The following is a 24,496-nucleotide window of genomic DNA, read 5'->3' as shown; positions in this document are numbered from 1 at the left end:
TGATTGGTAAGCGAGGACTCCACTAATCATTACTTCATTATCAACATCTCCTGGGCAGCTCGCACCCGGAAAATCTGTTTTTTTTTATAGCATCCTAGTTTATTTTCTGCTCAAAATGGATTTCACATCTGCTCGACGTGTCTCGGGGTCCAGACGTGAATTAAAATGTACGTCAGAGGGGTTTTCACTCAGGGCTGGGGAACATCAGGAAAGAATCGGGCATGATTAACATGCTGAAAGACAGACGGGGAGGAGAGGGGCAGGAACTTTTTGGTCTTCCTGTGACAATTAAGAGAATCAATTAGGCTAAATGACGATGCACTGCAGGCTGCCTGCTCAGAGAGAAAAATATTGAATTGAATGGCTGCTTTTTTGTGAGAGGAGAAGCAACAAACACAGACCAAGAGAGATAAAGTAGGAGGGAAGCTACAAAAACAAAAGGAGGAAGAAGATGCCTGTAAAAGTTGACTTACAACAGGCAGAGGGCATCGAGACGGTGGAAGGAGACAGACTGACAGCTAGACCGAAACAGAAGGTGCCAGACACGTCCATTCGCTTTATTATATTTACTGAGGCTACAAGCAGAACCAGGTCTTTGTTCCTCGCACCAGCCGGGCTTTATTGGAGCTGTCACGTCCCGTCAGACGTGTTCTTTTGAGTGGTGAGCTGGGCCCTGAGGAAAGGATGGATAAACACTGTCTGAGTAGCTGACAACTCAAGTGCAGCACAGAGAGGGTTCCATGTTTTCACAGCCCATGTTTTTGTGTGTTATTTAACAGGTCTCTCTGTGTGTGTTTTGTTGTTAGAGAGTTCATTTGCAGTTCTGCTTTTGTGATTTTGCGGAATATACGGTTTTCTGGTGAAAACAAATTGTTGTGTAAAGATGTGAAATCCAGCTCATCCATCGATCCCTCCTTTGATTTCTGGCCCTCCATTAGATGAAGGGACAACACAACACAGACACCATCGAAGAAATAAAACTACATGACCAATACTAAATGTTCTTAAAATCTAAAATGACTCAACTTTGACGATATATGCAACTGTTCATTATTTCCGTCTCCTTACACAAATTACAGCCCTGGGCCTGAGGAGCACCCATGTAGCTAATACAGTAAATGCAGGTCTGTACTTTACAGTATTTCACAAGCACTGCTGAAATAATGGGTGTGATGGTGATGGAAGGGAATTATCGTTGAAAATCACTAATGGGTTTGAAAGGCTTTGGCTCTGGCACAAAAGGCCCAAGCAGCTGGCAGCAGCTCTGTGAGCAGATTCTTGGCCGAGTTGCCACAATATCACAGAACACCTCAGACACGACGTCCCCAGAAGACCCTGAACCGAACCATCACGACAAAACAAATGCCTGTTTATGTGCATTCAAACCTGTGGTTGTTTAAAAAGTTGTTTTAAAATTTTTAGTTGTAGCCTGTTTAGCAGCTGGTGAGATTCGCCTAAAATGCCTGTCTGAGGAGTACCGAAAGTAAATTGAAAGCTGTTCTTGAACCATTTGGATTACATGCATGATCTTGGTCTCTTTGAAAGGTAACATTCTGAACTTTCCCCCCCAACAGTCAGAATCAGTCTAAGTGCTACTGACATTGAGTAATAGCAGTTGGAACACAGTGAAGTAGAAGGTTTTTATTTCCGCCTGAATATTTTTTGGTAAACAGATGCCTGCAGATGACTCTAGCTGGGACTTATGAGCTGGAAAACTCACTGGGACCCTAGCATGAAGCCTTGACTAGCCCAGGTTCAAATTTGATAACAATACCACAGAAAATTAATATTTCACAGATTTTTTCCTAAGGGCATGTCTAGCCGTTTTCCACAAAGGCCATTTGGAACTATGGTAAACTACGCTAAAAAGGCTACTTTTACACTCAAAATCATACTTTTATATAAAGGAGGCAAAACCGGTCATATGGTTTAAAATTGATACGTTGCATCAGTATCTAGCGGTACGAGGCAGTTTGTGAAAATAACAATGTTTGAGGCTTATCGGCAGCACCGGCCCGCCTGCTGCCGATAGAACTTTGCTTCCTCTCATATAAAACTTTCTCTGCAGCACCAGTTCTATGTGGGAGAGAAGATAACATATGGTCCCGTCTGGGGGCTGAGGAACTTTTCGGATAATGTGCCTACTGAGCCACCAGGGTTTCATGGGGGGGGGGTTTCTTGGAGAACGGTTGCCAATTCTTCCAATCCACCCATGGGGCGGAACAGCAGGAACATCCCTATTCTTTGTGCATGCATGGTCAGACTGATTAGACAAAATATAGAACAATGAAGAGAACAAATAATGGCAACACATCCTCACGCCCAATTCAAGAACCACTCGTACACCCGTTTGTTTTCCAGGAGATGGAGGGATCTAAAACCGAGGCACATATTAGGAGACACATTTAAGCATATCAATTTCATTGCACGCTCCAGCTGCCGTGTGAGTCCCTGTGAGCGGTGACTGGGCCCCCGAGGGAGGGCGGGGGGGAAACCTCTGTATCAAAACAATTCCACAGCTAGCAGGAGGTGTGACATAAACAACAAGGTTCTTACCCTTCCCCTGTGACTCCTGCTTACAGCCGGCCAACCCTGACGCACACACACACCCCAGCACACACTCACACACACCAGAACACACACTCACACATTTTGCATATGTGCACGCTCACACACACATTTATACATGTCAAATGGAGGCTCATGCAATCCCACCTCTCCCCCTTCTTCCGACTGCTTATCTCCCCGAGAGAAGGAGGGAGCATACAGAATGAACGGCTGCCATATGGAAGTATGTTGCGTAAGAAGAGCAAAGGCATCGGGGTGGAAAATCAATTTCGCCCCAAGTCGCCGACATATAGCTTCTATTGGGTAAAATAGCCCACATTAGCCTGTCTTCTCATGCAAAGCCGAGTTTGGAGGTGCTGGAGACGGATGGAGGGGAAGGAGAGATGCAGGGATGAGAGAGGAATGGGTGGAGCTTGCCAATGGAGAGTGGAAAGATGCAGGAACAGGGAGAACGAGGACAGTTAACTGACCACAATGGAGGTAGAGGAAGAGATAGAGTCCATCTCGTGATTCCAATTTGTCTCATGAAAGTGTGAAAGTACCAGAATGGCTGTTATCCATCAGGCGACACTTGAACTTAATCCAGAGCAGATCGATAGCATCGCCTGTTCAGAGATCACTTGTGTCCCCTATGGAGCGAGAACTTATCTGCCGACTTTCTGCTAATTTCCTGCAGGTTACTGAAGGAGAACTTTGCACGAACCCCCGGTGGAATAAAGTTGTGGAGTAACCTTGAGGTGCTTCACAGGGAAAAACACCGCCAACAGAGCAAGGATGAGACCAAGGGTCCGGGTTGCTGTCATGGTACAATCATCTGTTACTTGCAGGACTCATTATGGGATAACTTCTTTAGGTTAGTCTCTGCAGACAGTGGGATATGTGGTGGATCTGTTAGCTCCCAGTGTTACCTCGAACAAACCTGCTTGACATCTAGAGATAGAGAAGCTTTCTAGAATGCAAAATGTAGACTGGGTCCAGCATAGTTGGGTTTCTATGGATCGCACTGTTGATCGTTTGTCCCCAGATGTGATTTAACTGCTGCACAGACTGCAAGAGGCAAATTGTTGGAAGAGCAATTGCCGGCCCATGCACGTCGAAGCTTCACCCCATTCATAATCTGCAATATAAATAATCAGCGGCGTCACATCATCTTTGGCCTTTCGCACAGGGGATCGAGCTGGACAAATAAAATCCTTCATCCGTGATAAAACAATGAATAAATTCTTGCAGCAGCACGCTTTGGAGAAAAACACGCAAATAGTCCTTTATTGAAAACCCCGATAATGTGGTAAAACGGTATCTTGAAAACATACAGAAATGAGATTCACACCTTTTGCAGTAATAAGAGCAGTAATGTCACGGCCTTCAACGGCCACGGAGAATCCTAAAGACAGTAGTGCTGGAAAGAACTGTCTGTATGGCCAAGAGATTCAATTGGATTTTATAGACTGACATGATTTTATTTTCCCTCGTCAGACTTAGTTTCCCTCAGACCCAAAACTCAGCCAAACTCATATTCTGTCTCCCCACAAACTTTATTTTTAAGAAGATAAATATAAAAATGTTAACTTGCCATACAAATAACAGTATGATCAATAAGAAAATATCCAGCGGCAAAACATGGTTCATGATTTATCTGTCTGTAAAGAAAACATGAAATGTATCTCAGTATAAGCAGTTGATGCAGTGTCAAATAATTATAAAATATTTTTTATCTGTATTTGCTGAATAGATTATTTTATTGGAGCGAAAGAAACTGAATGTGCTGCATGGAAGTTAATCAAGAATCCTCAATTTTGTATATTTAAAAGTTTATCTGTACAAGAAAACACACACACAAAGTTCTTGTCTGAAACTGCACTTTTAAACGTTTAAATAGAACTTGAAACAAAACCTCACAATGTGGTTTACCTATGTTTCTTTACAGTTTACCTCAGATGCTGCTGGTAATCATTTGCTTCCCAATATTGACATTTGGTGCAACACCACCTGAAGTGCGGCAAAATGGCAGACTTGGCTGCCTGTGACTTCCTTCTCTACCCCCCCGAAATGAAATGGATGCGGAAGGGAGACGGTTCTGACACAGAGGAGGAGATCGAGCTTGTGTCGCAGATGGTGCTGGTTGCACCCGGAGAGCCGGGCTTCCAGGGAGCGTCTCCAAGCAAAGCAGGAGCGCTGGGGGGGGGGGCGGCGTGTCGGGTTACTGCTTCAGCAGCCAAATTTAAATCAGGTGCAGTTTGTGTTTGTTTTATGGAGAAGTCTCGTGTCTCTGCTTGTTTCTACTTGCTCTCTGCCCGACTGTCTGCGACCTCAGTTTTCCACCTCTCTGTTGTTTCTCTGCGTCTTTTGATCCTCCTCTTGTATTGGACTCTTTCTAGGCTTTTATATTTTGTCTGCCCATTTGAATTGTTTCCTTTGTCTTTTTCTAAACAAAGACTTTACTTTTTCAACCCTCAGGTGAAAAACTGTGACAACAGATCTGTCTTATAGTTTCTGACCAGGGCCTCATTTATCAATAACGATTGCTCCTTGATGTAAAGAGTGTTTCCTAGAAAACACAAGCGTGATCCTATAGCAGGTTTCACTTATTACCTCAGTGCATCTGTTAAATCTGTTAAACCAGCACATTGAGATTTGGTGAAGCTGCCTCGCTCCTTTAATTATCTGTGCAGGAGCAAAGCAGATACAATAATTGGAAAAAGGACAATATTAGTGGAGCAAATTCCACTTTGTGTTCAATTCTAACAATTAACTCTTTTAGCGCTTGTTTCATATAATAGCAATGGGGCAACTGAATTGGTTCTGCAATATTTTCTTCTATTTCACACAAGATTATATCAACATAAATGCACATTAGTAAAAGTCTTTGCAGAAGTTATTGACATCAATGTTGATGCTTTCACTGCTTTAGCTTTACTTGATTCGCCTCAAGCAAAAAATAACTTATATGTAGAAATGATCTGATGCATCTCGTCAATAACAGAGCAGGGAGTTTAACGATTGACTGTTCTCTTTGTAGATAGAAGATCATATTTGCAATGTTTTGTGGGCTGATGATGAGACGTGAATTAGAAACTACATCAAACTTTGTGACCTTTATGCAACATTTCTTTTTTTTTATATTATTGGCCGTTTCCAATCTACAGGCGATTTTCTAGACACGAATCAGAGCACAGAACAGACCCTATAGTTGCTTTAATAATCCAATATTAAATTAATATTGACGTCAAATCTATGTTCTGCTGTTTCCAGTGTATGTTATATGCTTTTGGAAACATTGTCTTTGACAGTCTTGAGCTCATCGCTTTGCTGTGATGTTAAAGTAGTGATAGTAGATGGAACAGGCCTAAAATGATTATGTCTTAAAGTGATTTTTTTAAAGAAAATGGCTTTAACATTTTGCCGAACATGAAAACAAATCACTGCACTAGATTTTATCACTACTTGGAGGTTCCCAATTTTAAATAAATAAAAAATGTATAAACTTATGACCCTCGCCTTCGTATTTAGAGGCTAATACCGAAAGCTTTCACTGTGTTTTACTCACAGTTCTGAAATGGCAGCAAACAAAACACTCCAATATCTGGTCTAATGTTTTTGAAGCACGATCAGAGTGGTGCTGTTCTTTTTTTTTAATTTCATTTTTTCTTATTAAACTTATAACATCAATGGAACAAGTGCTTCTCTTTGAGGCAGCGAAATAAAACCTCGCTTCTGAGTTCACTGCCGATCCATCTGCTTTATCTTGGTTTCGAGATGCTAAAAAACAAATCTCTTGAATCATTGTTGCACAGCCATTAATTTCAATAGTGGGGAGTTTCAAGCTTCACGTCAGAACATGTTTGGAAAAATACAAACAGATTCATCATCATTATCACTGGTCAACAACAACAACAACAACAACAGCTATATATTGCCGTGCTTTTTGTGCTCTGGGAATAATTTGCACTCTGATCTGGGAGATAATCACAAACATCTATAAATCAAACTGAGAATAAACTATCGTCTGCATGCAGTGTAGTCCCGGGTCCAGGTGTATTAATAGAGTCAGGATGACCCCTCCTTTGTTCAGGTGTTTTTTTTGCACTTAGTTTGAGTCAGATTATATTAAAGAGGAATGGCTCAGTTGAATACTTTTTGGGGATTCTGCTTCAGACCCTTTGACTTAGTGACATAAGATAAAAATGAGCCTAAATTAATGAGATTTCAAAAATCTGTCCGTGCTGCTTGTGTGCAAACTTTGTTTTCAGAAGTGAAAAGGCCCCAAACAACTCAATGTGATTATTGTTCTGACATGAAATAAATATGCACAGAAGTTTAAATGTATATATGTTCCTCAACAAGAGGACATTTCTATATCTGTAATACATTTTATACCTTAAAATAGTTAATGCAAGACGAGTAGATCAATAAAATATACAGAAATCAGTTCAGACCAAGGATATTCTGAAGCATTCCGTTACACAACAGGGGTTGATGATGACTTTAGGGACCTATTTAAAAGTTGCCTGCGATTGGATGAGAACTCATGATCACAAAACCGATTCGCTTCACAAAAAGTTTGCCAGTATTTTCATTTCCCTATATGCACTGCAGGAGTGGAATTATCTTCCTGAATAGACTGAGTGTGGAGCTGCTGTGGAGCAGATTAGAGAGCGCACCACACTATGCTCTTCTTTGGGCTAAATCAGACCAGGGTGACAGTACACAAAAATGGACTATAAAAATAAAAATATCATCTTCTCAGGCTTTAAATAATGCACATATTGAATATTTGGTTCTGCTCCTTGGGCCATTTTCTCTCCTGGGTGAGCGTTTCCAATGCAAAATAAAAAAAAGTCCATATTTTCTCTTCCGTGCTATGAATACAGGCTTTTTCTACTGTAAGACCACCTGCATGTATGAAGGCACCGTGTGTGTCTTACCTTGCCAATGGTCCTGGGGAACGGAGCTCTCTGGTTCTCGGTCACGATCATGGGAGGAACCAGCAGGGTTCTCTTCTGTCTGGATGGCAGCGTCTGGCCAATACCCAGGATGTTCTGCAACAATGAAGAGAAACCATATTGTCACATTTTATTAGATTCGTCCACATGTTGTGTTTTGCCCAGTTGTGAAGTGTGTGCTGATGCGATTTGTGCAACTCATCCCAAACTGCTTTTCAGCATCTTGTTAGCAATTACCCTCAACCCCACCAGGGGCACGGAAACACACACCCTCACACAGCGAGCAGTCAAGTGTGCAGCCATTTGAAATGTTGAGAGAAATGTTTAAACAAGCGTCTCCCGGAGAGACTCCCCAACTTTGATTGCAGAGTGGTATGTATATGAGAGAAATGCAAAACAGGCCCGAGAGAAGAGGAGAGGAGAGTTTCAGGGAAAACATGAAATAACCACATCTGCTGTTTTTACTGCGGTTTATTTCAAATGTGGATTCAAGACACAGCAAGAAAAACGGATCCATCAAAGTGAGAGGAGTAAAGATGAAAAGACATGGTTACAAAAAGTTGCAAAAGTGAATGCAATCCTAGACTAGATAATATCATAGTCACATTATATGATTATTGGTTATTTTCTGATCTACACAAGGTTAAGGTCATGTCTCTAATCCTATAGGATGCAGATATTTCTCAAAATTGCATATTTAAACACCAATTTTGGGCTTATAACATTGTGTCATATGATGGGGAATGATTTCTGCAGAATAAATGTGCTTTTTGAACGATACTATTGTTGAGCTTCATCTCCACCTTTGACCGATCAGCCGAACACGTTAAATCAGCTGTAGATTCCCTCTCAAGAAATACCCCCCAGCAACTCTGATGAAAATCTGGGGGAGAAACCAACCAAGAAACGAGAGATGACAAGGTTTTCGGCAAAAGCAATTGCAATGTTCATGCAGAAGGAGCCAATCTAAAATGTTATTTCTGCTCTTGAGAACACAACAGTGCAAACTAATTTCATCTCGCTCCCTCCTACTGTTGTAAACAAAGACGGTCAGTTCTGTGAAATAGTGAGAGACCTTCTCCTCTGCACTTTGAGAACACGGATACAGTTGAGGACCTTCTGCTTAGATGTTAACAGAAATAATGTCTGTCATTGACACAGTAAACAGGAAGCTGGAAACCTGGCTGCTGACACGGAGTCGTTGACCTCCAGCGGAGGACAGACGGCCGACTGTCTTCACATCTGGACACAAGCCGAGTAGGGACGACAAACACAGACACACAAACTCATGCACACACAAACTCATCTGAACTCAGAAGGCCATTATTTCTCTGTCCATGTACATGAAGAGCAAATGATTATTTTTGTTAAATAAAGCCATATATGACTTGAGCAAATATCTATCATACAAAAACCCACATTAGCTTTACTCCTGATTACTTCTTCTCAACTGACCCAAATAAATAAAACACAATAGTCTCTCAGCTGGTTTTGTGCCTTCACTCACTGGACCAGTGACCAAACTTTCACCAGAATGTCACTCAGGCCCAATGTCAATGTTAAATAATGCACATTTAATACAAAGTGACCAAAGTGCTTTACAAAGTAAAAGGTACAGCAAGAAAACAGCAATACCTAATATATCAAATACTAATGTAAAAAATTAAATATAATAGTTTTTGTGTAATCCTGTTGACAAACAACCAATGTCTTGTTAGCTAAACCAACTGTTAGCAACTCAGCTAATCAACAAAATAAAGCCAAACTGGGCTTGAGAACCTACAAAGTTGTTACAACTCCTGAAGTCAACCTCCTGTTTCACCTGCAAGCTGCTTTCCATCAAACCCAGAAAACACCCCCCCCCCTCTAGATTTGTTGAAGATGAATTCCTGAAATTTCCCTGATAATAAAATGAAAACTAACTATTAACGTTTCGTCGACTTCAAACACAGAGTTTCAGAGTCTCTGCCACATTGACCTCTCATGTCCCTTCGTGTCACTGCAGCTAATTACCCACACCGAGGCAGCCGGGGCCACAGAGCGTCGAGCAAAGTGACAGAACAACGGTCGAGGAAACATCGCAGCCACAGGACGAGCCGCTGAGTTCTGGTTAAAGTGACAACGCAGGGAAAATATGAAAAGGGAAACTGCCGACCCGAGGGTTCGGCGGCTTTCATTTGCAATGCAAATAGTCTCTTTTGTCCTTCATCTTTTATAGCCTACTGTGCAACACTTTATTGACAATGTGCGGTGTACACAGATGCGATTGTGTGTGTTTGTGTGTGTGTGTGTGTGTGTGTGTGCAGGAGGCTGTGTGTGTGTTTACTGTTCACACTGCTGTTCCTGGCTGACAGGGACTCTGGCACCACTCTCACCCCTGTCAGGATGACGGAAAGAGAACAGGTAAGAGGGAAAAACGGAGCCATTTGTTTACAGCACGGTGTCGACTCCGAGACAGCGAGGGCAAACGCCGCCGCCGCCGCCGCCGCCTTCCAGCCAAGATTCACACCACAACCCCCCTCACCCCCGTCCACCCTTCCCTGCTGCAGCGGTCAGAGAAATTAAACAGTCATCACAAACCCGAGCCGACCGGAACCAACCAAAGATACACCGTGTGGTCTGTGAAATGGCCACTCTTATCAAACCCACTGGGGGATGACCTTTGAAATGTCAAAAGACAGGGGAATCTGGGACTGGACCCCGAAGCGGTTAAACAGAACACTGCACAAAACTGTTTGGAGATTATATGAGCAATCTCGTGTCTAAAGAGCACAGTCAGTGGTGTGCACATGTATGTGACCGGTCCAACAGGCCAGCTGATGGACTTTTAAGCACTGCCTGTAAAAATCCGGCCCGAGTCCCAAAGCCCGGGGATGAGCACATCAATCCCATCGTGCACAGGTCTCAGCTGTGAGCTGTGTTGGTAAAGGAAGGGGAAGAGGAGCTGCACGGCAAACAGGAGCCATGAGGTATTTTTAGTGTCTGGGCGCAGGGACGGGTGGCCGGGGTGAGAGAGAAGACAGATCACACTGTCGACTCCACGGCTCCGGCAGGCCGAGATACAGTAGATATGGAGAGGGAGCGATGGTGCTTTAAAAGCCATTACGTTCCGGGGGGGTGCATCAGGACAGAGAGACACACTGTTGTGCGGCTGGATAGAGACATTTGTCCTGCCAGCGAGGACGGCTCACCGCAGGGCATTCTGGGAGAGTGACTTGCAGTCCTGCTTTCTTCCCCCTCACCTTTCTTATTTTTTCTCCACCTGCCACTTTGCAGCAGTGGCTCTTCTTCTTCTTCTTCTTCTGACTTTCTGCCCTTGCAGTCTGCATGTGTGATGAATCGTGTTCTCGCAGCCTGGTATCACCGTGAGAGAAGGAAGCCGTGAATCTTTAATGTTTCCTGTTCATAAATTACCACCAGCCCCATCAACCCTGATCCAGCCTCGATACATCTGCCTCCGTCTCAGTGTGGCCGACGATCATCGGGTCATTTCCATGTGCGGAGGCGAAAGGGAGGAAATGGAGCTCATGTACTGTGTAGTGCGGCTGTGGCTGAGGGGTAGAGTGGTCGTCCTCCAACCTGAAGGTCGGGGGTTCGACCCCCAGTCTGAACCATCTGCATGCCGAACTGTCCTTGGGCAAGACACTGAACCCTAAATAGCCCCCCATAGAATAACAAAGTGCTGCAAGTAGATGCACTGTATGAATGTGTGTGTGAATGGGTGAATGTGAAACTGTACTGTAAAGCGCTTTGAGTGGTCTTCATCAGACTAGAAAAGCGCTATATAAATACAAATCCATTTACCATTTACCATTTAGTGTTTGTGTTGGGTTCCAGTTGTGGCCTCCGACATGAATCTGATCTGCACAACACTATGTGTGTGTGTTTGTGTGTTGAGGGCGAGAAAGACGGATCTCTCTCATCTGAGCTCCGAGCTACTGTGGCAGCAAAGTCACGTCCTTGTCCATTCTGCCATTTTCACTCTAAACGCTATATTGAGAAGTGTCATCGCTCACGGCTGACAAAGTGCTGCGGACCCCGGTGATAAATGGATAATATCAAGGCCGGCTATTCAATGCGGTGTAAATTCTTGGACGTGCGGTCGGGTCGGGCGATCACTCAGCTCAACAAACACTCACTTGTGTCAGCGTCAGCAGTTTGTGAACTCACTTTGTTAGGTACACCTGGGAATAGAACGGCTGCAGTAAATAACGAAGGTGGGATTCAACCTTCACTTTGTGTTGAAGCTGTTGTCACGTGCTTCTATTGTAATGCCAATCCGAAATAATACCACTGATTGTTGAATAAACTACATCTTTGTATTTTGCAACAAAGTTCAACAACACAAACTACATCCCCAGACGTTATAGTAGAGTTAAATCAACAGGGAGGATTTGCTAGAGGCCTTTATTGTATTAGACAGAATCTGTTTCCGCTCAGTGAACCAAACAATCTGAGCAAATATATGCCAAACTAAACAGGGTGAATGTAACGAGACCCAAATTACAGACTACAGGTTGGTGGGAAATAATGGTGAGTTTGAAAACAAGAGCTCTTACAGATTTGTTGGAGGGATTCGATCAATCAGGGAAATCAGAAAAGCAGGTGATCCAAACAAAAGGAAATTCAATTAAGGCAAAAAACAGGTAAAACGTCAGGAACAGAACCAGTGAACTACACATTCAACCCAGAACCATCAGGAAACCAACCAGTCAAACCAGAGTGGGAGGAGCCAAGTGACTAAAAACACTTCAGGAGGTTTGGACTTACAGGTGAATCTCAACAGGGCGGGGCCAACAATCACAGGAAACAGGTAGACGACAGGAAGTAGAGTGGCATGAAAGTCAAGCATTTTCAAACTAAAAGAAGAATTAATAAACACTCCAAACAACTAACAACTAAATATATGACGTACTTTGAAAGTAATTAAAAGTTCTACTCAAGACAGATCCTAATACTAATGATAAGTCAACCACTGTGGGAGTTGTCATGACAGCACAAAGTGTGATCAACAAATCATAAACACTTCTTTCTAAGGCCCACGCTTTTTATTATAAATACACATAATTTTTCAAATTAATTAATGTTGTGCTCAATAATCCAGACTGATTTAAAGTCATTAGATGGAAACACATCACAAACGCAAATAAATGACACGTTAAATGATTTGTTCTATTTTCTATTATCTATTATGGTGGTTCATATATGAGAAGAAATTAATATATTTAATGACAGAAAAGAAAATGCTCTACAGCAAAGATAGAAACTATTATAAAAAATTTAAAAAACGTGACAAACATGTGTGTCTTACATGCCAGGTTGTGTAAACTTTTTAAATAGTCCTAACCACCAAACTGTGAGTTTATGAACCCGCCAGCACGACTGAAAATATAATTTTCACCTCACAGGAATAATAAATTAACTGTTTTGATTATTAAGAAAGTTTTTTTTTCTTTTAGTTTCTTCTTCTTGAAGTCTGTTATCCTCTGCTGACCTGAAAAAGTCATTCATGTGATGATCCATGTTTCTCTTGACTTCAGTCACAGTCGCACCTCTCTCTCATCTGCCGCTGGTACAGACCCCAGGGGGGGGGCATCATCTTTTCTTAAATCTAATTTTAGCTCATGTACTTTGGCTGTCAACTAATTTTAGGAGTTATTCTAAAATCTTCACTTTACTTTTTACCACTTTACTTTTGACCTTTCAGACTCACATTGAGCCCAAAACAAGACTCTGTTTGTAGATGGGAATTATTTTAACATTGTGAGTCTTTCTGCCTCTGAAGCTGCTTTTAAATCACTTCTGAAAACTTACTCGTTAGTTTGTTTAATTTGTTAGTCAACCCCATCAAGTCAATGAAGCCAATTTCAAGGCAATTTGGTTGTTTGCAAATAACAGTGATTTAATTCTACCCTGATGACAGCGGACCTGCAGGACTTTATTCCTCTTGGGAAACTTGGTCTTTCCTTGTGGACACTTCCTGATTCATGAGTTTGTTTGTCGGTGTTTGTCCCTGATTTGTATTTCAGCCCCAACAGTAGCTGTTTTAGAACCAAATGCGTCAGAGGGCCCGTGACCAGACTATCCCACTTGAAAGAGTCCCCCGAGCGAACAGTTGGATCCTTCTCACGCCAACTTATCAAATTGCACTTTACCCACAACTAGTTTTTACGAAAAGTTAATGGTGCCAGCAAGTGATGAGGCATTTGCTTACACTTTTAAACGTCAATATCAGGATTAGGGTTGCAAAATTCCGGGAATATTCAAAGATGGAAACTTTCCATGGGAATTATCGGGAATTAACGGGAATATCGGGAATACACGGGAATTAACAGGAACTAACGGGAATAAACTGGAAATGTTGTGGGTAATTTATACTAACTGTATTTACCTTGTCATATACAGACATAAATATAAACATTTTGTTTGTTTTGTCATAGGCTGATTTGAGCCCTAAGGAAACTTTGGGCACTTGACCGGAAATTTACCGGAAACTTTCCGGCCCTTTGCAACCCTAATCAGGATTCAAGCAAAACAAACCACCCGCCTTTTGCCCTCATAATCCAATCATCCCACTCCTACACACATACAAGGACCAGTTTGATCACTACTTCTCTGCCAGGACGTCATATATCATCATCTTGATCCATAACTGTTCTATCTACAAGTTTCCCTGACTCTCACTATTTTGTAAAGCAGATCCTCACATTATTCATTGACTTTCCTTGTTTTCCCGACTCTGTGCCTCTGACTCTGGATGCAGGATGGTTTGAACATAATAATGAAAACATCATTAGGCAGAAGGAGGTCTCATCAACATGCAGCTCAGGCGCTCGTAATCTTAATACAAATGTCGAAACCGTCTCCGCTGTCATCTTCGTTGCAAAAAACCTCTTTACACCCTTCATGTAGAAACTCGACCTGCTGTGAGTCGAAGCAATTTAACAATCACAAAAGCTTATTTTGGAATAAGCATATCAATAATTTGAAGGTGAAGGTTTGTTTTGCTGCTCTTGTAAAGCAACATGACGTTAAGCTTGTTTCGGCTCCTCACTCCCACACGTGAAAAAGCCGGGGAAGAAATGTGTAAGTTTGCAGATATATTAAACCAATTCAGCAAAGGACGGAGCGTGAGGGGTGGGGGGGGGAACTAATGTAAAAAGGGAGACAATAGACAAAGGCAGTAAACAGAATTAATAAATGACAGCTACAGAACAAGCTAAGGAGAGATAGTGTGAGTGGGCTGGAGACAGAGAGAGGCAGATTATTTGTGTTGCTCTGTATAATGTGAGCTGTTGTGCTGCCGTTGCAAGATGTCACATCTTAGTCATCCCCAGGAAGCCCAGCTGAACACTGGGAAGAAAAAAAAAAATCTATTTGCCGTCGCAGGATTGAGGATTTTGCTCAGGATGCAATATTACATTTCATTCAGCGTGCGCAAAATGGATGAATCACAACAAAAGCAAAAATAAATAGGCTTTTGGACTCGGATTATTTTGCCTCTTATCAGTTGTTACATTTGAATGCTTCCTGTTTATGCCCCTGAAGGCAATAAAATGTTCTGCATAACTGTTGTTCTGCATAACACGACCAAAACAGCACGGAATAACACAGGGAATAAAAGTCTGTATCTCGGAGCGTGCGTTTGTTAAATTGAAATGCATTCTTCCATTAATTCACGTATTGATCGGTTCGGGGAAAAAAGGGGGGAATAAAAACTCTTGGAATTCTGAGTTTTGCTCATAACAGGAATCATTCATCAGCCACTTCTCTCCCTCTGGGCCTGTGTTGCAGCAAAACTACACAGAGGAATTAAAAACTGATTCGCTGCACCTCTGCTCACAGCACTTATCAATAATCACCAATATTTTCTGCCACGATACCATTTGTTAGGCCAATAAATTCACGACGGAACATTTCCTTCTTGGCGTTCAGAGAGGAAACAAGAGGGAGGTTTGGGCAAATACAGAATCGAAGCGTAACAAAGAGATTTCATCACACACACACACACACACACACAAAAAATGTCAAAAAGAAACCTGCTCCGTGGTAGAATAATTGAAAAACAGGAGGGGTGAAAAAGCATTACAGCAGCTTGACTAACCATGAGTACTATCTCAGATCGGAGATTTAAAACCCGGCGTCCCAGAGCAGCCAGCGTTGTCAGCGGAGTCGTTCCGCAAGTGAAACCCCCGGCTTATTGAAACAAGCTTTTAAATATGCCATGAGTTAGTTACAGATTCTTTAGAAGCTGCCGCTGCTGCTGCTCTGAACACGTGTTTGATGGGCCACAGGAGAGACTGGGCGGGGCCAGGCTACTACAGGATATTGACAGAGAAAAAGGAACAATAGATTTTCTGATTATATGAGTCCCAGAGCTTGAGAAGCTTCTGTAGATTAATTGATAGTGAAATAATGAGAGCTCTTAAACACCCGGCCTCACCGGAGAACTCAGCCTCCCTCAGACGCTTCTATTAGCCTCAGGATGTCTTCCTCTCTGACAGGATCCTCCCACTTTGTTTGTCTCTGTTTCTCTCTTTACCCTTTTTACTAAGTCATGCACTTCCTGACTGTGTGTGCTCTGCAAGCGCCACTTACTCTATTTAAGAATATAGGGCACTTTAAAGCACGTGTTCAGAGGAAGGATGAAATAGTTTGAGATATATGCAAATTTCCCCATCGTGGGACTCATAAAGGATTATCTTATCTTATCTTATCTTATCTTATCTTATCAAGCTCAACATCAAACTTGGAGCAGATGTTTAAGGAAAAACGAAAAAGTTAAAAACTGAATAGTGAAAACTGTGCTGCTGATGATTTGTAAGTTCTACCGACAAATGTTTTGCTATTATCCCACAACTCAATAGACTTTTTTGGCGAAATACAACAATTTCTGTATTTGTTCCATTGTTTATATGATATAATGTTTAGTATTTGAGGGAGCGGAAAAGATACTTTTGTACGAAATGCACACGCATTGTCGTCATCACGTATGCGTGGGTTTGCATCTTCACATACTTGATTTATTGGCGAGGAAAAGTGCGGAAGCCTCTTCAATGTAATCTCATCTTCACACTGTTTTACAAATTCTCCAGCCTCTCCTGTTTCTTCCTCTCTTTCCCTCAGTCTTCATCCCAGCGACGTCAATCACTTCACTCGATGCAGTGTTGTTATTATTAGAACTCACACAAATGACGACCTAAGGTACAAAAATCCCATCCAAGTTTTAATTAACTGCAATTTCCCCCTTAGGAGGTGACTTTATTACAGTGCTTGATAGTCTAAAAATGAAATGTCACGTGTAACCCTATACACACAAGAGTCTCAGGGGAGGTAAACACACACACACACACACACACACACGTACACACAAACACACACATTAAGTACAGGAACTTTACTTTACTCATAACTTGCCAGAGACTAATTCCCTTGTATCTTCAATGAATTGCCGAGGTAACACCCCTGGACTAGCTAACCAAATAAATGATGGTTGAGAGGCACAAACAAATTAGAGCCACATCAGGCCAAAAGGGATGTGGAGACATTCATTAGGCTCGGGGCCGGAGGGTGTGGGGGGGGGCAGCAGCGGGACACCGAGCGCTGCAGCAGGAAGACAAATGATCTCCGAGAGGAAGAGGGAAACTCCGACTGAACCTGCAGTCCCTGGAAACTTTTCCTAATCAACTTAGGGTGTTTGGGCTAAACGGAGGTGGATGGAGGATGTGGATGAGGGACAAAGGGGGTTTATTCAGGTGCCCAGTGTTTTGTACAGGCCGTCGATTCGCTGGCTACAGGAACACATTTCTGTAGCTTGCACAAACAAAAGGGAAACAGGGGCAGAGAAACAAAGCTCGAAGCCGAGGGGAGGCTCTACCAGCCAGACTATAATATAAATGGACCTGGTCAGAGGAATTCTTCATAGACAAGCCTGGTGCAAACACGTTACAGCTGTTTATGCTCCCTTCCCCTCTGTGTGACCTTGTAAAGGTAACACAAGTAAAAGGGAAACATCTGCACATGTGGGTATCAAACAATGTTTAAATGGTTCCAGTTCATTCTTATATTTAACACTTTTTGTGTGAGACTTCTTCAGCGCAGGTTTAAAGCACATGTGAAACCAACAGTGGACCCGCAGAGACTCTACAAGTCGCTCAGTCACCGGACATCCCAAAGCGTTAAGCACACTAAGAGGAGCTAAAGATTTTTAGTGTCTATAAACCGGATCAGTAATCTATGGCGTCGTCCATCAGACGTCACGTCCGTCAGCCCGAGGACAGATTTAGTGCCGGACCTCGGTTGTTGCAGCGGCACGAGAGACACATCTCTGACGATGGAGGCAATACGCTCACAGGTTTGGCAGCTCCTCAGACAGCTTTCACAAGTTCTTCTTCAGTAAATCACACCCATTTCTTTCTACTTGTAAAACGGTCCTTTTGGTCGGTGCAGCATCAATCACCTTCTCTGTGCTCGCCAACCATCACTCATATCTTACTGAGGCACTGGAGCCTGAGTTTCATTTAAAAGACACCGATTTTTTCCCATCAATATCCACATCATCTAAGATATTTTTTAATTCTTTAAAACTACGTGTATTTAAATCTCCATTTAGTTTCTAAGGCTACAGACTCTCTCGACTGTTTGGTGATGATAATTAAGGTCGCAGCGACTGTGCCTCACATTTATGAGTGATTAGAATTCATCAACATGTGCATGAATATGATTGAAACAGATGCTGCTGAACAGTTGATGAATTCGGTTTTTAATGTTTTTTAATTCGCAGTTTAGATCACTAATGTATGAATGTTTTGTGGAATGACACCGTGTCATTCACCTCCGTGTTTACGTCCCTGTTTTATGCTAATTTCCCATTTTGACTCATCGCTTAAAGGAATATTTTAACATTTGATTGGAAAGGAAGGTTTGGTTGTTTGGGTTTTTGTTTATGAAACGAAATCCAGAATATATAAGAATATAATCAGGGAGCTTGGTAGGTGTTAGGTTAGTTTTCTTTAGTTGGAGCCAGGCTAACTGTTTCCCCTTGTTCCCAGTCTTTATGCTAAGCTAGGCTAACCAGGCTAAAGCTTCATATTTGCATTACAGACATGCAAACAGTTTCAGCCTTGTCCTCTTAATCCTGAAGATAAATGTTTTTTCCCCAAAATATCAAAGTAAAGAATGAGATAACTCCTCTTATTGACCCACGGGACATTAACATATAATAACTGATATGTTATGTCTTCAATGATGTGCAACCTTTCCAATCTTAGACTCAAAGAACTCTAAGAAAACTTTCCACTCACCCTGAGTCTGTGCGTTGACTCGCCCGGCAGCCCAGAGATTTCCACCTCTGCCAGGTCGTCTGCGTGTGCACTGACTCCGTGGATGATGAGGAGCGGCCCGCTGTATGGAACGTCTTCACTTGGAACCAGGTTCAAATCCCCGTCCACCTGGAAGCTGGGGTCCGACACCTCGAACGTCACGTCCTCGTTTGCCGCGCAGTCGTCAAACTCGACTGAAAGAAGCACAGGGACGGGGAGAGTGTTATTTATGTTGTAACTCTAAACAAATCATCAACAGAAATGTCTCGAAAAATCAGTGGTATGAAACAAGCATCCTTAGGATGGGAGTGGAATACTAAGAATTGCCAAACAATCCATGAAAACAAGTACTTTGGAGGTATAAACAGACGCCCTGAAGACAAACACTACCCGAAGAAAGAGAACGAGGATCTGAAGAGCTTCGTCTGCGAGAGATTACAATAGAAGTCAGTGATCTTTATTCACATAAAACCTGCTGCAATATTTATGACTTACTGAATAGCATGTTAATGTGTGACTGTGGATTCTGCTGCAGACAAATTCAGCTGCAGCCAGTTGCAGGAGCTACAGGAGCAGAACGGGTTTCGAGTGCAGGAGCAGGAAGGGTTTCATGTGCAGGAGCAGAAAGGGTTTCAGGTGCAGGTGCAGAAAGGGTTTCAGGTGCAGGAGCAGAAAGGGTTTCAGGTGCAGGAGCAGGAAGGGTTTCATGTGCAGGAGCAGAAAGGGTTTCAGGTGCAGGTGCAGAAAGGGTTTCAGGTGCAGGAGCAGAAAGGGTTTCAGGTGCAGGAGCAGGAAGGGTTTCAGGTGCAGGAGCAGGAAGGGTTTCAGGTGCAGGAGCAGGAAGGGTTTCAGGTGCAGGAGCAGGAAGGGTTTCAGGTACAGGAGCAGGAAAAGTTTCAGGTGCAGGAGCAGGAAGGGTTTCAGGTGCAGGAGCAGAACGGGTTTCAGGTGCAGGAGCAGGAAGAGTTTCAGGTGCAGGAGCAGAACGGGTTTCAGGTGCAGGAGCAGAAAGAGTTTCAGGTGCAGGAGCAGAAAGAGTTTCAGGTGCAGGAGCAGGAAGGATTTCAGGTGCAGGAGCAGGAAGGGTTTCAGGTGCAGGAGCAGGGAGGGTTTCAGGTGCAGGAGCAGGGAGGGTTTCAGGTGCAGGAGCAGGAAGGGTTTCAGGTGCAGGAGCAGAACGGGTTTCAGGTGCAGGAGCAGGAAGAGTTTCAGGTGCAGGAGCAGAACGGGTTTCAGGTGCAGGAGCAGAAAGAGTTTCAGGTGCAGGAGCAGAAAGAGTTTCAGGTGCAGGAGCAGGAAGGATTTCAGGTGCAGGAGCAGGAAGGGTTTCAGGTGCAGGAGCAGGGAGGGTTTCAGGTGCAGGAGCAGGGAGGGTTTCAGGTGCAGGAGCAGGAAGGGTTTCAGGTGCAGGAGCAGAACGGGTTTCAGGTGCAGGAGCAGGAAGAGTTTCAGGTGCAGGAGCAGAACGGGTTTCAGGTGCAGGAGCAGAAAGAGTTTCAGGTGCAGGAGCAGAAAGAGTTTCAGGTGCAGGAGCAGGAAGGATTTCAGGTGCAGGAGCAGGAAGGGTTTCAGGTGCAGGAGCAGGAAGGGTTTCAGGTGCAGGAGCAGGAAGGGTTTCAGGTGCAGGAGCAGGAACGGGTTTCAGGTGCAGGAGCAGGAAGGGTTTCAGGTGCCGGAGCAGGAAGAGTTTCAGGTGCAGGAGCAGGAAGGGTTTCAGGTGCAGGAGCAGGAAGGGTTTCAGGTGCAGGAGCAGAAAGGGTTTCAGGTGCAGGTGCAGGAAGGGTTTCAGGTGCAGGAGCAGAAAGGGTTTCAGGTGCAGGAGCAGGAAGGGTTTCAGGTGCAGGAGCAGGAAGGGTTTCAGGTGCAGGAGCAGGAAGGGTTTCAGGTGCAGGAGCAGGAAGGGTTTCAGGTGCAGGAGCAGGAAGGGTTTCAGGTGCAGGAGCAGGAAGGGTTTCAGGTACAGGAGCATGAAGGGTTTCAGGTGCAGGAGCAGGAAGGGTTTCAGGTGCAGGAGCAGGAAGGGTTTCATGTGCAGGAGCAGGAAGGGTTTCAGGTGCAGGAGCAGGGAGGGTTTCAGGTGCAGGAGCAGGAAGGGTTTCAGGTGCAGGAGCAGAAAGGGTTTCAGGTGCAGGAGCAGAAAGGGTTTCAGGTGCAGGAGCAGGAAGGGTTTCAGGTGCAGGAGCAGAAAGGGTTTCAGGTGCAGGAGCAGAAAGGGTTTCAGGTGCAGGAGCAGGAAGAGTTTCAGGTGCAGGAGCAGGAAACGTTTCAGGTGCAGGAGCAGGAAGAGTTTCAGGTGCAGGAGCAGGAAGGGTTTCAGGTGCAGGAGCAGAAAGGGTTTCAGGTGCAGGAGCAGGAAGGGTTTCAGGTGCAGGAGCAGGAAGGGTTTCAGGTGCAGGAGCAGGAACGGGTTTCAGGTGCAGGAGCAGGAAGGGTTTCAGGTGCAGGAGCAGAAAGGGTTTCAGGTACAGGAGCATGAAGGGTTTCAGGTGCAGGAGCAGGAAGGGTTTCAGGTGCAGGAGCAGAAAGGGTTTCAGGTGCAGGAGCAGGAACGGGTTTCAGGTGCAGGAGCAGGAAGGGTTTCAGGTACAGGAGCAGGAAGGGTTTCAGGTGCAGGAGCAGGAAGGGTTTCAGGTGCAGGAGCAGGAAGAGTTTCAGGTGCAGGAGCAGGGAGGGTTTCAGGTGCAGGAGCAGGGAAGTGTCACCCTGCTGAGTTTGTGCATTTGATGTTTGCACATGTGAGCTTGTCTCTTCGGACTGAGGGACACACCACCGAGGACTCTGCCAGGCTTTATCCCCCCTGATCGTGTTCATCCTCTCCTTTATCTCCCTCACACACTCCCCTCGGTGTCGAGACATGATCCCCATGTCCTCCCCACCCATCCTCAGCCCAGACAATCTTCCCCTGCCTCATCCTTCACCTCCTCTTTACCTCGGCCTCCCACCGCGCTCCCTGCTGTTATGGATAGCGGAGGATGTGTGCATGTGTTGTTGATTACCGAAGCAGGTGCAACTGGAGTCACATGGTACTGTACAGACCTCAGTGTGGGTCTGAAAGTGCAGAAGCATCTCAAGCCACAAGGTTCCTGCCTCAGACATTGCGCAAGTCATCATTATTTCTTCATGATTTCTCCCTGAAATCGAAGACATGACGCACAGGATCTTCCCCATATTTGTAATTCCTAATGTGGAAACTTGTTATGGAACATAGTGTTTATATAAAGGTGGAAAACATGTCATCACCTTCTCCTGTTTTATAAAATCCAGTCTGAGCAGTAGTGATCATGGTGTCAAGGTCAAACCCTCGACCAATTACCAGTCAGTCTCAGCTGTGAATCGTGACGTTTTAAATCAAACTTATTAGAACAATGAAATATCTATATGTCACATGTGCCATGTGTGTATTTTGACTTTTGAATTTCATCTAAATTCAGCCTCCTATATGTTAGTGGATGGAGCATTGACCAAATTCATAGCAAAACTGAAAACCCAAGGTGCTTCTGTCAGTTAAGGTAACTCTTATCTCACTGACTTATCTTCTAGTGCCATGTTTTACGGTGGGTTTAACGTTGATAGCTATCTGAGTCTATAAAAACAGGTTGAATTTTCATGATTGACAGCCGAGACTGAAACGACTGGTCGAGCGTGAGCAAGAGTGGGACCTCGATACCATGGCTCCATCCCAGTGCCCGGGCTATTATGGACAGTGGGGAGAAGTGGAGCCTTGTTATCCATGTTTATATAATCTATGGTTTCGACTTACAATTTGTCTGTGACCTAGTTTACAAAACATAATACTGAGGTCGTCATGAAAACAAGAAAACAATTGTGGACGTTATGTTTCCTCTCTTCTCTGGGATGAGAACAGGATGCTCGGATGTCCAGATAACGTCCCACATGATTCATCAGTTTAGGATGCGATGCTTCACCAGGACTCAAAACGACCGCGGTGTCTGATGATCAGCTGAAGGAAAATCCTTCACCACAGATCTTGATATGTCTCCTCGTGTGTTCTCTTCACACTGGAGAGCGACTCTTTCCGAGGAAGAGAGAGGTTCCGATTAGAGCTCATATTTATCAAGTTTCTCGGAGCAGCGCGTGAATCAGCGTTTCCTCTGTGAAGATAAAACACGGCTTCCATCCACAGCACAAAGGCTGCGAGCTCTCTCCGCTGAACCAGCTCATTAAAACTTGAAAAACCAATGTGCTGGAACCACCGTGATGAATGAATGTTCACTGCCTCCCAAATGCAATGTATTCTAATCATTGCAATACAAATAGTTTATACAGCGGGCACGGTCATAAACACAAGCAATTAACAAGGGAATCAATCAGGCCGACAGTTTCTCTTTAAAACGGCAGGGCCAATATTAGTGGGCGGCGGCAAAACAAGTGGCGGAAGAAAAAAATAAACATTAATTGTTCACATTCGTTGTTTCCGTGCCAAAGGTATTTTTGTGGGTTGTTTTAAGGCGGTTGGCTCTACAGGGCTGTAAGAGTTATATAACAAATAATAAAAACAGAGCAATTTATGTTTTTTTATATTGTGAGTTTATGCTGTGTGATTACCATACAGTCCTTTCAATTCCTAGCTGTGGACTCTTTCATCCACAATATGATCGGATGCAGCTTTACTGTCAATCTTGTCATTGATCACTCTGTTTATCGAGAAGTTTCTCCCACTTCTGCTTCACATTAGAATCCTCGAAGTAGTAAAACACTTTGATGGCTTTGATCATGAAGCAAGAAATGCAATCTGTCTCTGAGTGTACCTGCGAAGCAACAAGGGAGAACATGCAAACTAAGAAGGTTCTTGTCTTCAGTGATAAACCAGTGTCCATCATCCAAAACACACACTCTCAAACACACACACACACAAACACACACACACACACACACACACAGTCAAAGAAATGGTTATTTCTTGAGTTTTCTGATAGCAGGCCTGCAGGGAGACCGAGGACTCAAAATCACCTCCAGTTTCTCAGAAGGGAAACTAACTTAACTGGGAATGCAGAGAATAATTGCCTGACACTATTATCATTATGAAAACAGCGTGAGTTTGTTGCTTGGATACACCAGTTGGTTTCTCTGACAAAGTAGATTGTTAAGCATTGTTTGACGCACACAGTCTTCTCGGTCCTGTATTATTAAACTCCACTGGCTGTAAGCACCAGTAACCATCACTGTAGCAAGATCAACCCACGACTGAAACACTACACAGTATCATTTGAGAATACTATTATTATTAATAATTACTCAAAATAATCAACAACAGAATAAATCAGCCCCGCGGAGTTTTTAAATATAAAAAATGTATTTGTGTGAATGCACAGTATTGTTGTGTGTGTGTGTAACTGTGTAAATATTGAATGAGCAAATGAATTCTCAACATAGAAATAATAAACATCACCCAAATATGTGCAGAATTACTCCTTTCAGAATATAGCTCCTGCACATAGTTAACAACTTTTAATTAATTGGAAACAGTCACTTCCACAATACCTCGTTGTACTTGGGCTTTAATAGCGGGTCGCCCTCATGTGTGAGGTTTACCAAACAGTGGGGGAAAAGCCCATTGTTCAGTTCCAGTACCACGACAACCCAGCGCTGTAATTAACACAAATTGTTTTCACCGCGGAAAAAGCAGCGAGTGTTATTGTTCTT

At 43.6% G+C, this 24,496-nt stretch overlaps 1 protein-coding gene across 1 annotated transcript in view; it reads right to left on the bottom strand.

The window, feature by feature from the left end:
* cdh13 (cadherin 13, H-cadherin (heart)) overlaps window positions 1–24,496 on the bottom strand; it is a 291,804-nt gene that overhangs the window by 154,779 nt on the left and 112,529 nt on the right. The window contains exons 3-4 of the mRNA XM_061076474.1: window positions 18,815–19,026; window positions 7,494–7,607 (exon numbers count right to left, since the gene is read on the bottom strand). Of these exons, the coding sequence (XP_060932457.1) occupies window positions 7,494–7,607; window positions 18,815–19,026 (326 nt within the window). The remainder of the gene's footprint in view (window positions 1–7,493; window positions 7,608–18,814; window positions 19,027–24,496) is intronic.

The sequence above is a fragment of the Limanda limanda genome, chromosome 8, assembly GCF_963576545.1.
Source record: "Limanda limanda chromosome 8, fLimLim1.1, whole genome shotgun sequence".
Taxonomy (NCBI): Eukaryota; Metazoa; Chordata; class Actinopteri; order Pleuronectiformes; family Pleuronectidae; genus Limanda; species Limanda limanda.
The sequence above is the reverse complement of the archived record's forward strand: the minus strand, read 5'-3'. Positions and strand labels throughout refer to the sequence as shown.